The sequence below is a fragment of the Chrysochloris asiatica genome, unplaced genomic scaffold, assembly GCF_000296735.1.
Source record: "Chrysochloris asiatica unplaced genomic scaffold, ChrAsi1.0 scaffold00053, whole genome shotgun sequence".
NCBI classification, from domain to species: domain Eukaryota; kingdom Metazoa; phylum Chordata; class Mammalia; order Afrosoricida; family Chrysochloridae; genus Chrysochloris; species Chrysochloris asiatica.
Window position 1 is genome coordinate 17035313 of NW_006408571.1, and position 14231 is coordinate 17049543.

Consider the following 14231-nt stretch of genomic DNA (forward strand, 5'->3'; position numbering starts at 1 on the left):
AGACAAGTGTATATTGTTCTACAACCTCCTAAAATGCTGTTGGACAGCCAATCTCTTTTGAGATACAAAAGAGATTGAAGAAGCAAGCAGAGCTCAGAGGGACCTACTACCAACAAGAAAGAAGAGGCAGGGAGTGGAGTGCATCCTTTGAACCTGGGGTCATTCCTTGCACTGTGAAACTCCTAGGTCCAGAGGAAGATTGATGCCAAGACACATGGAAATAGATCTCCAAGGAATGTTGGATTCTGGAGATACTGAAAGGAGACCAGGACCTTTCCCCACAACTAACAAAGGAAGAAAGAAGCCTTCCCCTAGAGCCAGAACTCTGACTCTGGACTTTTAGCTTCCTAAACTGTGAGAGATAATTTTCTGTTTGCTAAAGTCATCCACTTGTGGTATTTCTGGGTTACCAGTACTAGAGAACTAAGACAACCTCAACGAGATGGCTCGACAAAGTGGCTTCTACAATGGGCTCAAACAGCAATGACTGTGAGCATGGTGAAGGACTAGGCAGTGTTCTGTTCTGTGGTACAGGGTCTGTTCTGTGGTACAGGGTCACTCTGAGTTGGAATTCATTTAACAGTACCTAACAACAACATGTATACAGCGTTAAGTGCTATCGAGTTCAACAGTACCTAACAACAACACGTATACAGTGTTAAGTGCTATTGAGTTGGTTCCAACTCACAGCGACCCTGTATAGGGTTTCTGAGGAGCAGCTGGTGGGTTTGAACTGCTTACCGTGTGGTTTGCAGTCCAGTACTGATCCTACAGCACCATGTGGAGGTTATGTGTCGTGAAGTCGATTGTGACTCACAGAGATCCTGTACAGGGTTTCCAAGGCTGTAAATCTTTACGGGAGTAGAGCCAGGAAATAAATATATACATACACCCACATATATAAACATTATATGTGCACACACATATTTATGTACACACATATACTTCATTTGTAAAAGTATCAAAAGTTCAGTGTGAAAAAATTAGAAGATACAGAAAGGAAAAAACAATTTTAACTTTGCTATACTGTTATCTAATCCCAGTTTAAATAAAAAGTTAGGTAGCAAGAGTATTGAATTTTTTCCTACATCTGGATGTATTTCCCTCTTAGAGACCATGGTGGAGGAAGCAAACAGTCTATTAACCAGGATATCAGAGAAAATCATTTAATGGGTGTTGTTGTAGTTGTTTCCTAGAGACTATTAATGACCAAATCCTTCTTGATAGTGCTTTACAATCAAGTGGCTGGCTAGGCCTGACCATCAGCTTCTGAACAACAGCCTTTGGACCATGTTTGAACTTGATTGTTTCATGGGCTGACTTCCAGGCACATGGCCCCTGTTCCTAGTACTGCCTTTGTTGTAAGTCAGTGCAGAGCAGCACAGCTCTCTGAGACCACACCAGCCACGGTTCAGCAGGAGCCTTCTACTCTTGTGCCTGTTTAGCCAGATGTGTCATTTCTAGAAAGGTAGTCAGAAGGAAAGAAATCAAAATGCTGACATGATCATTGCAATACTATTTCAGATCAGTGGCAACCTGGAAATGATCCAGAAGAGCAGCATTAGGAAAATGGTTTCTGGGTTAGTAAATAGCAGATTCATATAATGGAACATAGAACCTCTAATACTAACACTGATGAATTTTTAATAACATAGGAAAGTGTTGTGATATTAAACAAGCAAACAAAAATGCCCATATAAAATGACATACAGTTTTGGACAATATATGAAAAGGAACTGACATAGAGAAGCATCATTCCTTTTTCAAATACATAGAAATACTGATAAAGCAAGCACATTTTAAAATTCCATAAGTAACTTCAAAGCCAACCAAACTAGCCAAAATAAGGAAAGTCCCATGTGCCAATAACAAAAAGGGTGTTAGAGCACAGGACACACACCACAGTCAAATGAGCTCAGGAGCAGATGGAGGTGTGGGGCTTGGTGATCCAGGAGGGAGCCCTGGACACCTGGCCCCATTCCACATCAAGTCAGATTTATAAAGGCTGCTCCATCCATGAACTGAGCACCAGCAAATCTCTACCTGCTGGCTCAGGAAAGGCATAAGCACCTTGCCATCAATTTGTTGTTGTTGCTAAGTGTCGTCCAGTTAGTTCCAACACATAGAAATTCTGTATTGGGTTACTGAGGAGCGGCTGGTGGATTTGAACCTCCAACCTTATGGTTAACAGTCCAGTGCTTATCAACTATAGCATCACACCAGTCATCAGGCAAACAAAACAAATAAACCACAAGGCTTACATTGAACAGACTTAGGGTCTAAATTTATGCATGTGCAAGCTGCATAAGGAATAAGAAAGAGCAGAGAAGAATCAATCCATTTGAGTTATGGTGTTGGAGAAGAATATTAAAAGTACCACGGAGTGCCAGAGAAGTACAGCTAGAATGGTTCTTAGAAGCCAGGATGGTGAAACTGTCTCCCATACTTTGGACATGCCATCAGAAGGGCCCTGTCCCTAGAGAAGGACATCCTGCTCAGTAAAGTGGAGGGTCGACGAAAAAGAAGAAGACCCCCCAACGAGATGGACTGACATAGTGGCAGCAGCAACAGGCTGAAACATAACAATTGTGAGGGTGCAGGGTTGGGCAGCATTTCACTCTGTTGTTCATAGGGTTTCTGTGACTTGGAACTGACTTGATGGCACCTAAAGACTCAAACCTAAAAAGTTAAAAAAGATCTGGAATTATTGAAATTCGAAGACCTTCAATAGATGGCCAAACTTCTTCTCTCATACTTCGGACATATTGTCAGGAGGGAGCAGTCGCTGGAGAATGATATCATGTTTGGTAAGGTGGAGGGTAAGAGACAAAAAGAGGAAGACCCGCAGCGAGATGGATTGGCCAAGTGGCAGCATCAATGGACTCAAGTGGTCTTCCTTTTTTTCGCTGACCCTCCACTTTACCTAGCATGATGCACTTCTCCATAGACTGGTCTCTTCTGATAACGTGTTAGAAATATGAGAGACATCCTGGCTTCTAACTAGCATTCTGGCTGTACTTCTTCCAACCCAGTTTGTCTGTTCTCTGGCACTCCATGGTACTTTTAATATTCTTCTCCAACACCATAACTCGAATGCATCAATTCTTCTATGGGCTTCCTTATTCATTGTCCAACTTTCACATGCATATGAGGCCACTGAAAACACCATGGCTTGGGTCAGGTGCGCCTTAGTTCTCAAACTGACATCTTTGCTCTTGAACACTTTAAAGAAGTCTTGTGCAGCAGATTTGCCTATGCAATACATTATTTGATGTTTTGACTGCTGTTTCCATGAGTGTTGATGGTTGATTTGAGCAAAATAAAGTTTTTAATAACTTTAATTTTTTCTCTATTTATCTTGATGTTATTTATTGGTCCACTGGTGAATGTATTTGTTTTCTTTACATTGAGGTGTAACCCATACCGAATGAAGGCTGTCGTCTTTGATCTTCATCAGTAAGTATTTAAGTCCTCTTCATTTTCAGCAAGCAAGTTTGTAACATCTGCACAGGTTGTTAATGAGTCTTTCTCCAATCCTTCTTCATATAATCCAGCTTCTCAGATTATTTGCTCAACATACAGATTGAATAAGCATGGTGAAAGGATATAAACTCTGGTGCACACATTTCCTGATTTTAATCCATTCAATGTCCCCTTGTTCTGTTTAACAACTGCCTTTTGGTCTAGGTACAGGTTCCTAATGGGCACAATTAAGTACTCTGGAATATCAATTCTTCACAACGTTATCTATAGCTTGTCGTCATGATGTATACACTCAAAAGCCTCTGTATAGTCAATAAAACAGTAAACATCTTTCTGGCATTGTCTGCCTTCAGCCAAGATCCATCTGACGTCAGCAATGATATCTTTCTTTTCATTTCCTTATCTGAATCTGGCATGAACCTCTGGCAATACTGTTGCAGCTGTTTTTGAATTGTCTTGAGCAAAATTTTACTTGCATGCGGTATCAATGATATTGTCCAATGATTTCTGCATTCTGTTGGGTCACCTCTATTTGGAATAAGCACAAATATGGATTTCCTCCAGTCAGCTGTTCAGGTAGCTAGCTGTCTTTCAAAAATTTTGGCATCAATGAGTGAGTGCCTCAAGTGCCACAAGAGTTTGTTGAAAGATTTCCATTTGTATTCCATCAATTCTTGGAGACTTGTTCTTTGCCAGTGCCTTCAGCACAGCTTGGACTTTTTCCTTCAGTACCACTGGCTCTTGATCATATGCTACCTCTTGAAGTGGTTGAACATCAACCTTTTTTTGTTTTGGGTACAGCAACTCTGCATATTCTTTCCATATTCTTTTACTGCTTTCTGCAGCATTTAATATTTTGCTCGTTTGTTGTTGTTGTTAAGTGCCGTTGAGTAGGTTCTGGCTCATAGCAACCCTGTAGAGGGCTGCTGAGGAGCAGCTGGTGAGCTTGAACCACCGACCTTGTGATTCAAACTGACCTTGCAGTCTAGTGCATTAACCCACAAGCCACATCAGGACTCCATTTTGGCCATAGAGCCCTTCAATATTGCAAGTCAAAGCTTAAATGCTTTCTTCAGTTCCTTTAGCTTGAGAAATGCTGAGCATGTTCTTCCCTTTTGGTTTCTAACTCCAGGTCTTTACACATTTCATTATAATAGTTGACTTTGTCTACTCAATCTGCCCTTTGAAATTTTCTGCTCAGTTCTTTTACCCCCTCATTTCTTCCATTTGCTTTAGTATCTCTATGCTGGACAGCTAGTTTCAGCATCTCTACTGACGTTTATTTTGGTCTTTTCTTTCTTTATTGTCTTCTTAATAACCTTTTGCTTTCTTCTTGTATGATGTTCTTGATATCATCCCACAACTATTCTGGTCTTCATTCATTAATGTCTAATGCATTAAGTCTATTCTTGAGATATCTCTAAGTTCAATTAGGATATGTTCAAGGTCATATTTTAGCTCTTGGAATTGTTTTAATTTTCTTCAGTTTCAGCCTGAATTTGGATATGAGCAAGTAATGATCTGTTTCACAGTCTGCCACTTGTTTTGGTTGATGATGTGGAGCTTTTCCACCGTCTCTTCCCACAGATGTAGGTAATTTGATTTCTGTGTATTCCATCTGATAAGGTCCGTGTGTATAATGTCTTTTATGTTGTTTTAAAAAAGCATTTGCAATGAAGAAGTTATTGGTCTTGCGAAATTCTATCATGCAGTCTCTAGCATCATTTCTATCGCCAAAGCCATATCTTCTAACTATTGACCCTTCCTCTTTGTTTCCAACCTTTGCATTCCAGTTGCCAGTAATGATCAATACATCTTGATTTCTTGTTTGTTCAATTTCAGATTGAAGTTTATATAATTCTTCAATTTCATCATCACTGACTTTAGTGGTTGATGCATAAATTGAATAGTGGTATTAACTGGTCTTCCTTGTAGGCAGATGGATATTATTTGATCACAGCATTATACTTCAAGATAGATCTTGAAATGTTCTTTTTGATGATGAATACACCATTCCTCTTTAATTAGATATTCCTGGCATAGTAAACTATATGACTGTCAGATTCAATATGGTTAATACCAGTCCATTTCAGTACACTAATGCCTGGAATACTGATCTTTATGTGTTCATTTCACTTTTGACAACTTCCAATTTTCCTAGATTCACACTTCGTAATTCCATGTTGTAATTATTGATGGATGTTTACAGCTGTTTCTTTTCATTTTGAGTTGTATCCCATCAGAAAATGAAGGTCCCAAAAGCTTTACACCATTTGTGTCATCACGTTCAACTCTACTTTGAGGAGACAGCCCTTCCCCAATTGTATTTTGAGTGCCTTCCAACATAAGGAGCTCATCTTTCAGCACTCTATCTGACAGTGTTCTGGTGCTATTCATCATGTTTCAATATTCAATATTCTGGCGCTATCTGACAGTGTTCCACTGCTATTGGTAAGGTTTTCAGTGGCTAAACATTCACAAGTAGTTTGCCTCTCCTTCTTCTTAGTCTGGTATCTCAGCTGAAACCATGGGTGATCCTGCTGGTACAGCATCACAGGAACACACGAGCCACCACAGTATGAAAAACTAACAGACGAGTGGTGGACCGGGAGGAGAGCAGGAGCTAAGAAGAACAGAGGTAAATACTGCTGTATACACAACAGTGCAACAAGAGTGATCTATGGGCGGATACATGGACAAATACACAGGCTGACTGGGTATGGGATAGAGTGGAAGTGCACCACGGATGGTCTGACAGACGATATTTGTACATGGGTATTAACTTTTGCTACAAACGTATCTATGAATATGATAGAGTATACAGGGAGCAGTTATGAAAACTCCTTCGATATTACCAACACCTTGCTGGGCCTAAGGGTTCAGGACCATAGTCTCAGGGGACACCATGGTCAACTGGCATAGTTTACAAAGACAGCGTTCTGCATCCTACTTTTGTGAGTAGCTACAGGGATCTTGGAGCCCTGGTGTGGTGCTGTGGGCTAATATGCTGGACTGAAAAGTCGGTTTGAACCACAAAGTTGGTGATTCAAGCTCACCAGCAGTCCTTGGAAAGCCTATTCAGGTTGCTATGGGTCAGAACCGACTCGATGGCACTTAACAACAACAACAACACCTGGGGTCTTTGTATCTCCCTGTGTGGAGGAAAGAAGAGTGATGAAAAGTGAAGACACTTGGAATCAATTAGTCCAATGGACCAATCAGTGGAACACATGAACATCTGTCTCCACAACCCTGAGACCAGAAGAAGTAGATGGTGCCTATCACTACCAGCTATCTTGAAAGATCACGTTAGAAAGTCCTGGATAGAGTGGGAGAAAATGTGGTACAAAACTCAAAATCATAAGAAAGACTGAGCTTACTGATCAGAAAGCAACGGGATGGAAATAGAGACTGCGGCCCTCAGCCACCTTGCAGGTCTGGAGTGGAACTCACCCTCGTGTTTCAATTTTCAGCCAAGTAGTAGATAAGGTATATAGGGGGAGCAACATTAGTAAGGAATACTCACCAAGGAAGGACTCCTGGTGTGACGCCATAGGATCAGCACTGGACTGTGAACCATAAGGTCGGTGGTTCAAACCCACCAGCTGCTCCTTTGAAACTCTATACAGGGTTGCTATGAGTGGGAACTGACTCCATAACATATAGCACAAAACAACAACAACGACATTCATCAAGGAATGGTCAACCATTCAAGATCAAAAGTATAACATTAACCTACGGACAAGGTTCAGAAAGGTTGGGAAGATCAGAATCACAGAGAGGAAGTGGGGTCATTGATGTTACACAGAAGGGATTACAAGCATTGAGAAAAGGTTTAGAGGGTCGCTATGAGTTGGAATTGAGTTGACAGCAGTGAGATTGGTTTTGAGTTTGGAGGGGTTAGAGATTGTTGGTTGGAGGGGTTGGGTGTGACTATAAAGAGGTAGAGCTTGGGGTGTAGATTATTCCTATATCTTGATTGGCTACACAAATCTATATGTGTGAAAATTTTTCATAGAACTGTACAAAAATTGTTCCTTTCCTGGCTTTAATATTATCCTGTAAGATGCAACCATTGGGGCAACTCGGTAAAAGGTGCACAGAACTTCCCTGTACTATCTTTGCAACTTCCAGCAAATCTATAATTATTTCAAAATACAAGTTTAAAAGTAAAGTTTGGGTAAAAATAAAGAAAACCATTCTTTTCTATTAAAATGAAATCTGTTTCCAGACCTTCCCTACACCACAATGGTCCTAACTCTTTCCCTGGGAGACCCAAACCATATCTGTTTAGAAACTTGCAGGCAGTGATCCTGGGCTCCAACTCTGTCCTGGAGGTTGAAGAGCCCACAGCACACCATCCCTTATACCTCTGGGTGTGCCAGTTTCCCCTCTTCAATTCTCATTTTGAACTGATTTATATCCCTGAATCTGTAGTTCTGCTCTTCAAGACATGCGGAAAACTTTTTTTTGTAATTGTAGTTTCAGTGAAATTTTGCAAAACAAATTAGTTTTTCACTTAGCAACTTACACACATTTTGTTCTGTGACATTGACTGCAATCCTCTCAATGGAACAGCATTCTTCCCACTTCCTCCCTGGGTTCCCCATTGCCATGTGACCATGTTTCCTGACCTTTCCTGCCTTCTGAGCTTTGTTTGGGGGCAAATGTTGCCTTTTTGGTCCTGTATAGTTGATTGTACTGAGGAATGCATTCTTTCCTAGTGTTAGTCACTTTATAGGACTATTTATAGTTGGGCTGAAAGTTTTTCTCTGTGGTGGGTTCAGTTCCAGATCTAGAAGTATGTCTATGTCTAAGTGTATAGACTCAAGGTTTCCTCCAGTCTCGAGTAGAAGTCTGGTCCTTTATTTTTTATGATTTTGAATTTTTTTCCCCTCCCACTTTGTCCAGGACCTTCTATTGTGATCCAGATCATAGCGACTGGTAGTGGTCGCAGGATACCATCTAATTCTTTGGGTCTCAGATTAACGGGGACTGTGATTCACATGGTCCATCACTCCTTTGGCCTGATTGTTTCCATGAGTCTTTGATTGTCTTCACTCTTTTGTGCTCCATTTAGGAGAGGGCAGTGGTTGCATTTTATAGGGCTGTTTGAACGCTTTTAAGATCCTACTGATACTCATCAAAACAGGATGCAGAACATCATCTCTGTGGATTATGTTATACCAATTGGCCTAGATGTCCCCTGGGACTGTGGTCCAAAGTCCCAAAGCCCAGTGACTCCTTTATGAAGGATACTATTAATAATTAAACCAAGACCACAGGTGTAAACTAGAAGTATATTCCCTGCAAACATTCTAGATAATGGATGTTGGTCAGAGGGTGTGTCCTGGACTTTTGCACTTCACCATCTCCAGCCAAGACTCCATTCTGTTGTGGGTCCAATCTTCAGTAAGTTCTTAGTGCCAGCTACTTCCATGACCAGAACCAGGCTCCCTGCTTGACATGAGTGATGAGTCAGGGTTTCGTGGAGCTCTGAGCGCATGAGAATGGAGGCTGGGAGGAAAAAGGGACCAGCCTGAGGTCACCAAAAGGCCCCCCAAAATGTATCAACTTTCTTATGGTCAAAATGGTGACTCAACAGTAACCAGTCCCAATTTTCTATTCAAAATCCATAAAATAATCCATTCAAATAAACGTCATTATGAAAGGGTAAGCCTGAATGAAGTATACATTATGACTTAAGTTGTCAAAGATTGCATTTTACTTGGATCCACAAATACCCATGGAAGCAGCAGTAAGGAAATCAAATGACTTATTGCACTGGGCAAATTTCTGCTACAAAAGATTTTTTGAAAGTGTTGACAATCAAAGATAAGTTCCACCAGTCTGTCTCAGATCAGTAAACCTTGTCTTTTTTAAGATTTTGAGTTTGGTTTCACATATTTCTTCCATTCTGTCCAGGACCTTGTAATGGGATCTCTTTCAGAATGATGAGTACTGGTAACCAGCCAGGCTTCATCTAGTCCTCTGGTCTCAGGGTCATGGAGGCTGAGGTTCACATGGTCCGTTAGTTCTTTGGCCTATTTGCTTCCACATGTCTTTGATTTTCGTACTTTTCATTGCTCTGGTTGGTGAGACACCAATAGTTGCACCTTAGAGGGCCACCCATAAGCTTTGTTTTTTTTCCTTCTTACCCTATCATTGCTGTTGTAGTTAAATGCCATGACATTGGTTCCGACTCAAAGCGATCCTCTGAGATTTCAAACTGAACTTTTGTTCCTGTGATTACCCTACAGTGCCCTACAGGATCTATGAATCAGAACTGACTCAATGGCACTTAACAACATCAACAGACCTCCTAATAGGATTGCTGGATCATATGGTACTCCTCTTTCTATTTCCAATGTTTTAAGGCAGCATTGTACTGTTTTCCACAGCAGTGGTACCATTTTACAACCCCTCCACCAGTATATGAATGCTCTAGTCTCGCCACACCCTTGTCAGCATTGTGGTTTGCTGTTTTAAGACTTTGTTATTAATGCTGGGGTGAGATGAAATCTCATTGTTTTTTATTTATATCTCTGATTGCTAAAGATCATGAATGTTTCTTCATGCATTTGTTGGCCACCTAAATGTTTTTAAATGTATTGAGTCTTGTTTTGTGGCTTCACATATGATACATTCTGCAACATGTCCCACTTGCACTGGAAAAAAGTACATATGTGGTGCTGTTGCTGAGTGGAGTACTTTGTATATATATCTGTGAGGATAAGTTGGCTGATTGCATTCTTTAGTTCTTCTGTTTCTTTTTTGTTTTGTTTTGTTTTGTTTTGGGGATGTAAAAAAAAAACAACAAAAAACATTCAGGAACATATAATCATTTAAACCACCAAAGGGCACTTTCTGCAAGCCTGCCTCCTGGCCGCCAACACACAGCCGTTCTCTTTCCATGAGTCTAGAGTCCTCAGCTGCTCTATCTCTCCATGTCCTCATCTCTGCCTCCCATCTCTGGTGTCGCTGCTTCTCTGGATAGGGTCCCACATCCTACTCGTGCTCTCTTCTGGAACTAACCTCCCTCTTAAAAACTTGTAAGCCAGTCACTTTGTGCCTTTATAACCCCCCATTTTAGGTAGCCAATGTCTAAGTTGTCTATCCCTATCAACCCTGTATAAGGATGGGTTAGGATTGATACTTGATGTGAAGACTCCTTCCCTCTCAGTTGGTATTTTGAAATACTACATCCATAAGTATAGGTCAAGTTCATCATGTTGTAGCAATTTACACTTGTTTCCTTTATCAAGAATTTTTTTTTATCATCCTTTAGTCGAGTTCTGATCAAGCCATCAAAGCTAGGTTGCACCCACAGCTTTTAAGGCCCCTGTCGGTACTCACCAAGGTAGGACTTAGAACATTGTCTTTATGGACTGTGTTACACCAATTGACCTTGATGTCCCTCAAGATGATGGTCCTCAGCCTCCCAGCAGTCACTCGTTCCCTCAAGGGAGAGCAAGTTTTCATAACTTTGCCTCCCATATGCTCTACTATATTCAAGGATATCTTTGTAGCATAGGTAAAGACACACATAGAAATATCCTTTGCCAAACCTATCTATGTTCTGACTCATAATGACCTGTATAGGGTTTCCAACCACCATTCTCTTTCCCACATCTGTTCAGTTTGCCTGTCTGTATATAAATAGTACTTTCCTCTGTTGTATTGAACCCTTGTACTCTTCCCAGTGTCTTTCTTTGCTCTTATTAATTTTTATTGACCTTCCTCTTATTATATATTGAGGCCATAATGTTTACAGAAACAAATTACCACATCTTTCTCCCACAGTGTGGCTGATGGGTTCAAACCACCAACCTTTTGGTTAGCAATCAAGTGCTTAACCACTGCACCACCAGAGCTCCTTATATAAGGAGATTGTTGTCATTGTTATTGTTAAATGCTGTTGAGTCACTTCCAACTCATAGTGACTCTGTATAGGGTTTCTGAGGAGCAACTAGTGGGTTTGAACTGCTGACCTTGCGCTTGCTTAGCAGTTGAGTGCTGAGCCTACAGCGCCACACCAGGACTCCATAAGGAGCCTTGCTGTTGTTATTGTTAAGTGCTGTGGAGTCGGTTATGACTCATAGCGACCCTGTAGAGGGTTTCCAAGGAGCAGCTAGTGAGTTTGAACAGTCAACCTTACAGTTCAAATCAACCTTGCGGTTCAACTCATTGTCCTGCAGCCCCACACCAGGATTCCATAGAGAGTCTAGTCTTCACCATATGTGGTTTGCCCCTTTGAGGCTGATTTCTTATTGTTGTTCTTGTTTTGCTCTATGTTGGTGTCTAAAGAGAAATGTGAGCATCTCCATTACAAGAGTGAAGAGATGTCTACTTACCTTGAGCTTCTCAGCAGCGTCTTCTATGTGGGTTATGTTATCAATTTCTTGTTGCTTCTTGGTTGCCAACTGCTTTAAACCGTCTTGGGTGAGTTTCTGTACATGAGGGTGTAAGGAAAAAAGTCTTAATACTGTCATTATGAGAAAACAAGGCACCCCAATCATCTTCTCTCTCCCGAGATTTTTTTCTGCTGAAGTATCTGAGACTCAAATAAAAGTTACGCGTCATGCGTCAACTTGGGAGGATGAGCTGAGCTCGGCTAATCCTCAGAAGTTCACATCTTGACACATCACATTTTGATGTCCCTCCTTTTTTGTTTTTGCTTAGGGCAAATTTTGCTGTGGTCTGTTTTTCTAGTCCCTCAAATAGGACCTTACGGCAAGCCGTTTGGATTTGAAGGAAAAGCTTTCACTTATTATTTACTCACATGCCAGTCTCTGTTCCAGAGCCCCTGGTCACTAGTTTAGGATTACACTTGGGCCAAGGTGACAAAGGGCTCTATGGGGGGGGGAGGCGGGACAAGCCCAGTGTATGAAATCCTGGGTTCAAAGCCTGCCTGTGCCTCCCAGCCTTAGCTGCCCACAAGGCTGTTCCACCCATGGAGTGGCAGTGAGGGAGGCACAGCGTGAGGAAGTGGAGGTGATGTTGATGCTCCCTGGGCAATCTGGTAATTTAGTTCCTTTCTCTTAGCTCCAGATAGAAAAACAACTAGAAGAGACTTCAGTTTGGCTTTCTGGAACTACACAGCTGTTTTCTAGAGGGGGCAGGGCTGGGAGGGAGGTGTAGAAATGGGGGGGAGGGAAGAGTGGGATGAGGGTGAGGTGGGGTGATGGGAGAGGTTCACCTTTGTTAAATGGCTTATTTTCTTGCAGTCCAAGGGTAGTTTTCAGGTTCTGACACAGCGGATAAAGTTTAAAAGTCTTTGTAACAGCAGTCTTAAATTCTGTCTCCTCAATTTCACTTCTTCTGAGTCATAACCAATGGCTTGGGGTTGCCTTTGCCCTCACCTGGCCTCTGTGTCCCGTTCTGAACAACAGGAGGATGCCTCAATGGCCTCTGGGAACCGTCGAACCGTCCGGGTACCGACAGTAACCCCTGCCTGCACCCTCCCTCCCCAGCCATCACGCCAGAACTCTCCCCACACCCCCTCCCAGCGCCGCTCACATCCTCACCAGCACCAACGCCGCCTCTTCCAGAGCCAGGCGGACTGGGTGTCCACGGTGCGCGCCCAACACTGGACACAGCGCGCACACGCAGCGATAGCAGCGACGACAGAAGAGCTCGGCCACACGGTCGCTGTGCTCCAGGCAGCGCAGGCCACTCACGTCCTCGGGCTCTGCCGCCCTCGGGCCCCCGGGTATCTCGCTTGTCCCCGTAGCGGCCGCCATTCAACCCCAGGGCTTCGAGCTAAGCGCTGCAGGGCGGGGCTTGGGGCTGGAATCGAAACCCCGGCGTGGGGCGGGGCGCTTCTGGCCCGTCTCCGGGGAATTTTTTCTCCAAGTGTTGGGTCACATTGGTCTTGCTGGTCCCCGCCGTCTGTTAGAAGAGTACCACAGGAGACATGATGACGGGTTCTTAATGAGCTCATTAAAGGAATTGGAGGGAAGCTTCTCACTGATTCCTCGGCTTTATCTTGCTTCTTGTTGTGAAGTGCCATCCAATCGGTTCCAACTCATAGAGACCCCATAGGGTTTCTGAGAGCAGCTGGTGGGTTTGAACCCCCGAACTTGTGATTAACAGTCTAGTGCTTATGCTAAATCGCCGTTGTTGCTGTTGTTACGTTCCGTCGAGTCGGTGTTCGACTCAAAGCGACCCTATGCACAACAGAACGAAATGCTGCCGGTCCTGAGCCTTCCTCACAATCGTTGTGAACCCTGAACCCTTTGCTGCTGACACTGTCCCAATCTATCTCGTTGGGAGTCTTTTTCACTGACTGACCTTCCACTTTACCAAGCATTATATACTTATCAAGGGAACCAGTCCCTCTAGTCCAAAGTATGAGAGGGAAGTTTCACCATTCCGGCTTGGAAGGAGTATTCTGACTTCCAACAAAGATTTGTTTGTTCTTCTGGCAGTCCATGGTACTTTTTTTTCTTCTTATTATTATTAAATGTTTTATTGTGAATTATGTGATAGTTTACATGGGAGAACATTAGTTTTACATTTATTTGATCGTATATTCGTCTCATTGCCATGGTTATAATGCCCTCCATGCAATCCTTCCCCCGTACCCCCCAGGTCTTCAGCACACAGTCACTCTCCCTCTCTGGATCTAAAGTCTCCAGCTGCTCCATCGTGCCACGTCATCATCTCTGGCTCCATTTCAGGCATCACTGCTTCTCTGGGTAGGGTCCCACTCTCTGCTCTTCTCCCTTGATGGTCCTAGGGACCTC

At 42.6% G+C, this 14231-nt stretch overlaps 1 protein-coding gene across 1 annotated transcript in view; it reads right to left on the reverse strand.

Moving 5' to 3' along the window:
* Window positions 1-13226, reverse strand: part of TRIM14 (tripartite motif containing 14) — a 41507-nt gene extending 28281 nt beyond the window's left edge. Inside the window, exons 1-2 of the mRNA XM_006863190.1 lie at window positions 13021-13226; window positions 11838-11961 (exon numbers count right to left, since the gene is read on the reverse strand). Of these exons, the coding sequence (XP_006863252.1) occupies window positions 11838-11961; window positions 13021-13226 (330 nt within the window). The remainder of the gene's footprint in view (window positions 1-11837; window positions 11962-13020) is intronic.
* Between the last annotated feature and the right edge of the window lie 1005 nt (window positions 13227-14231).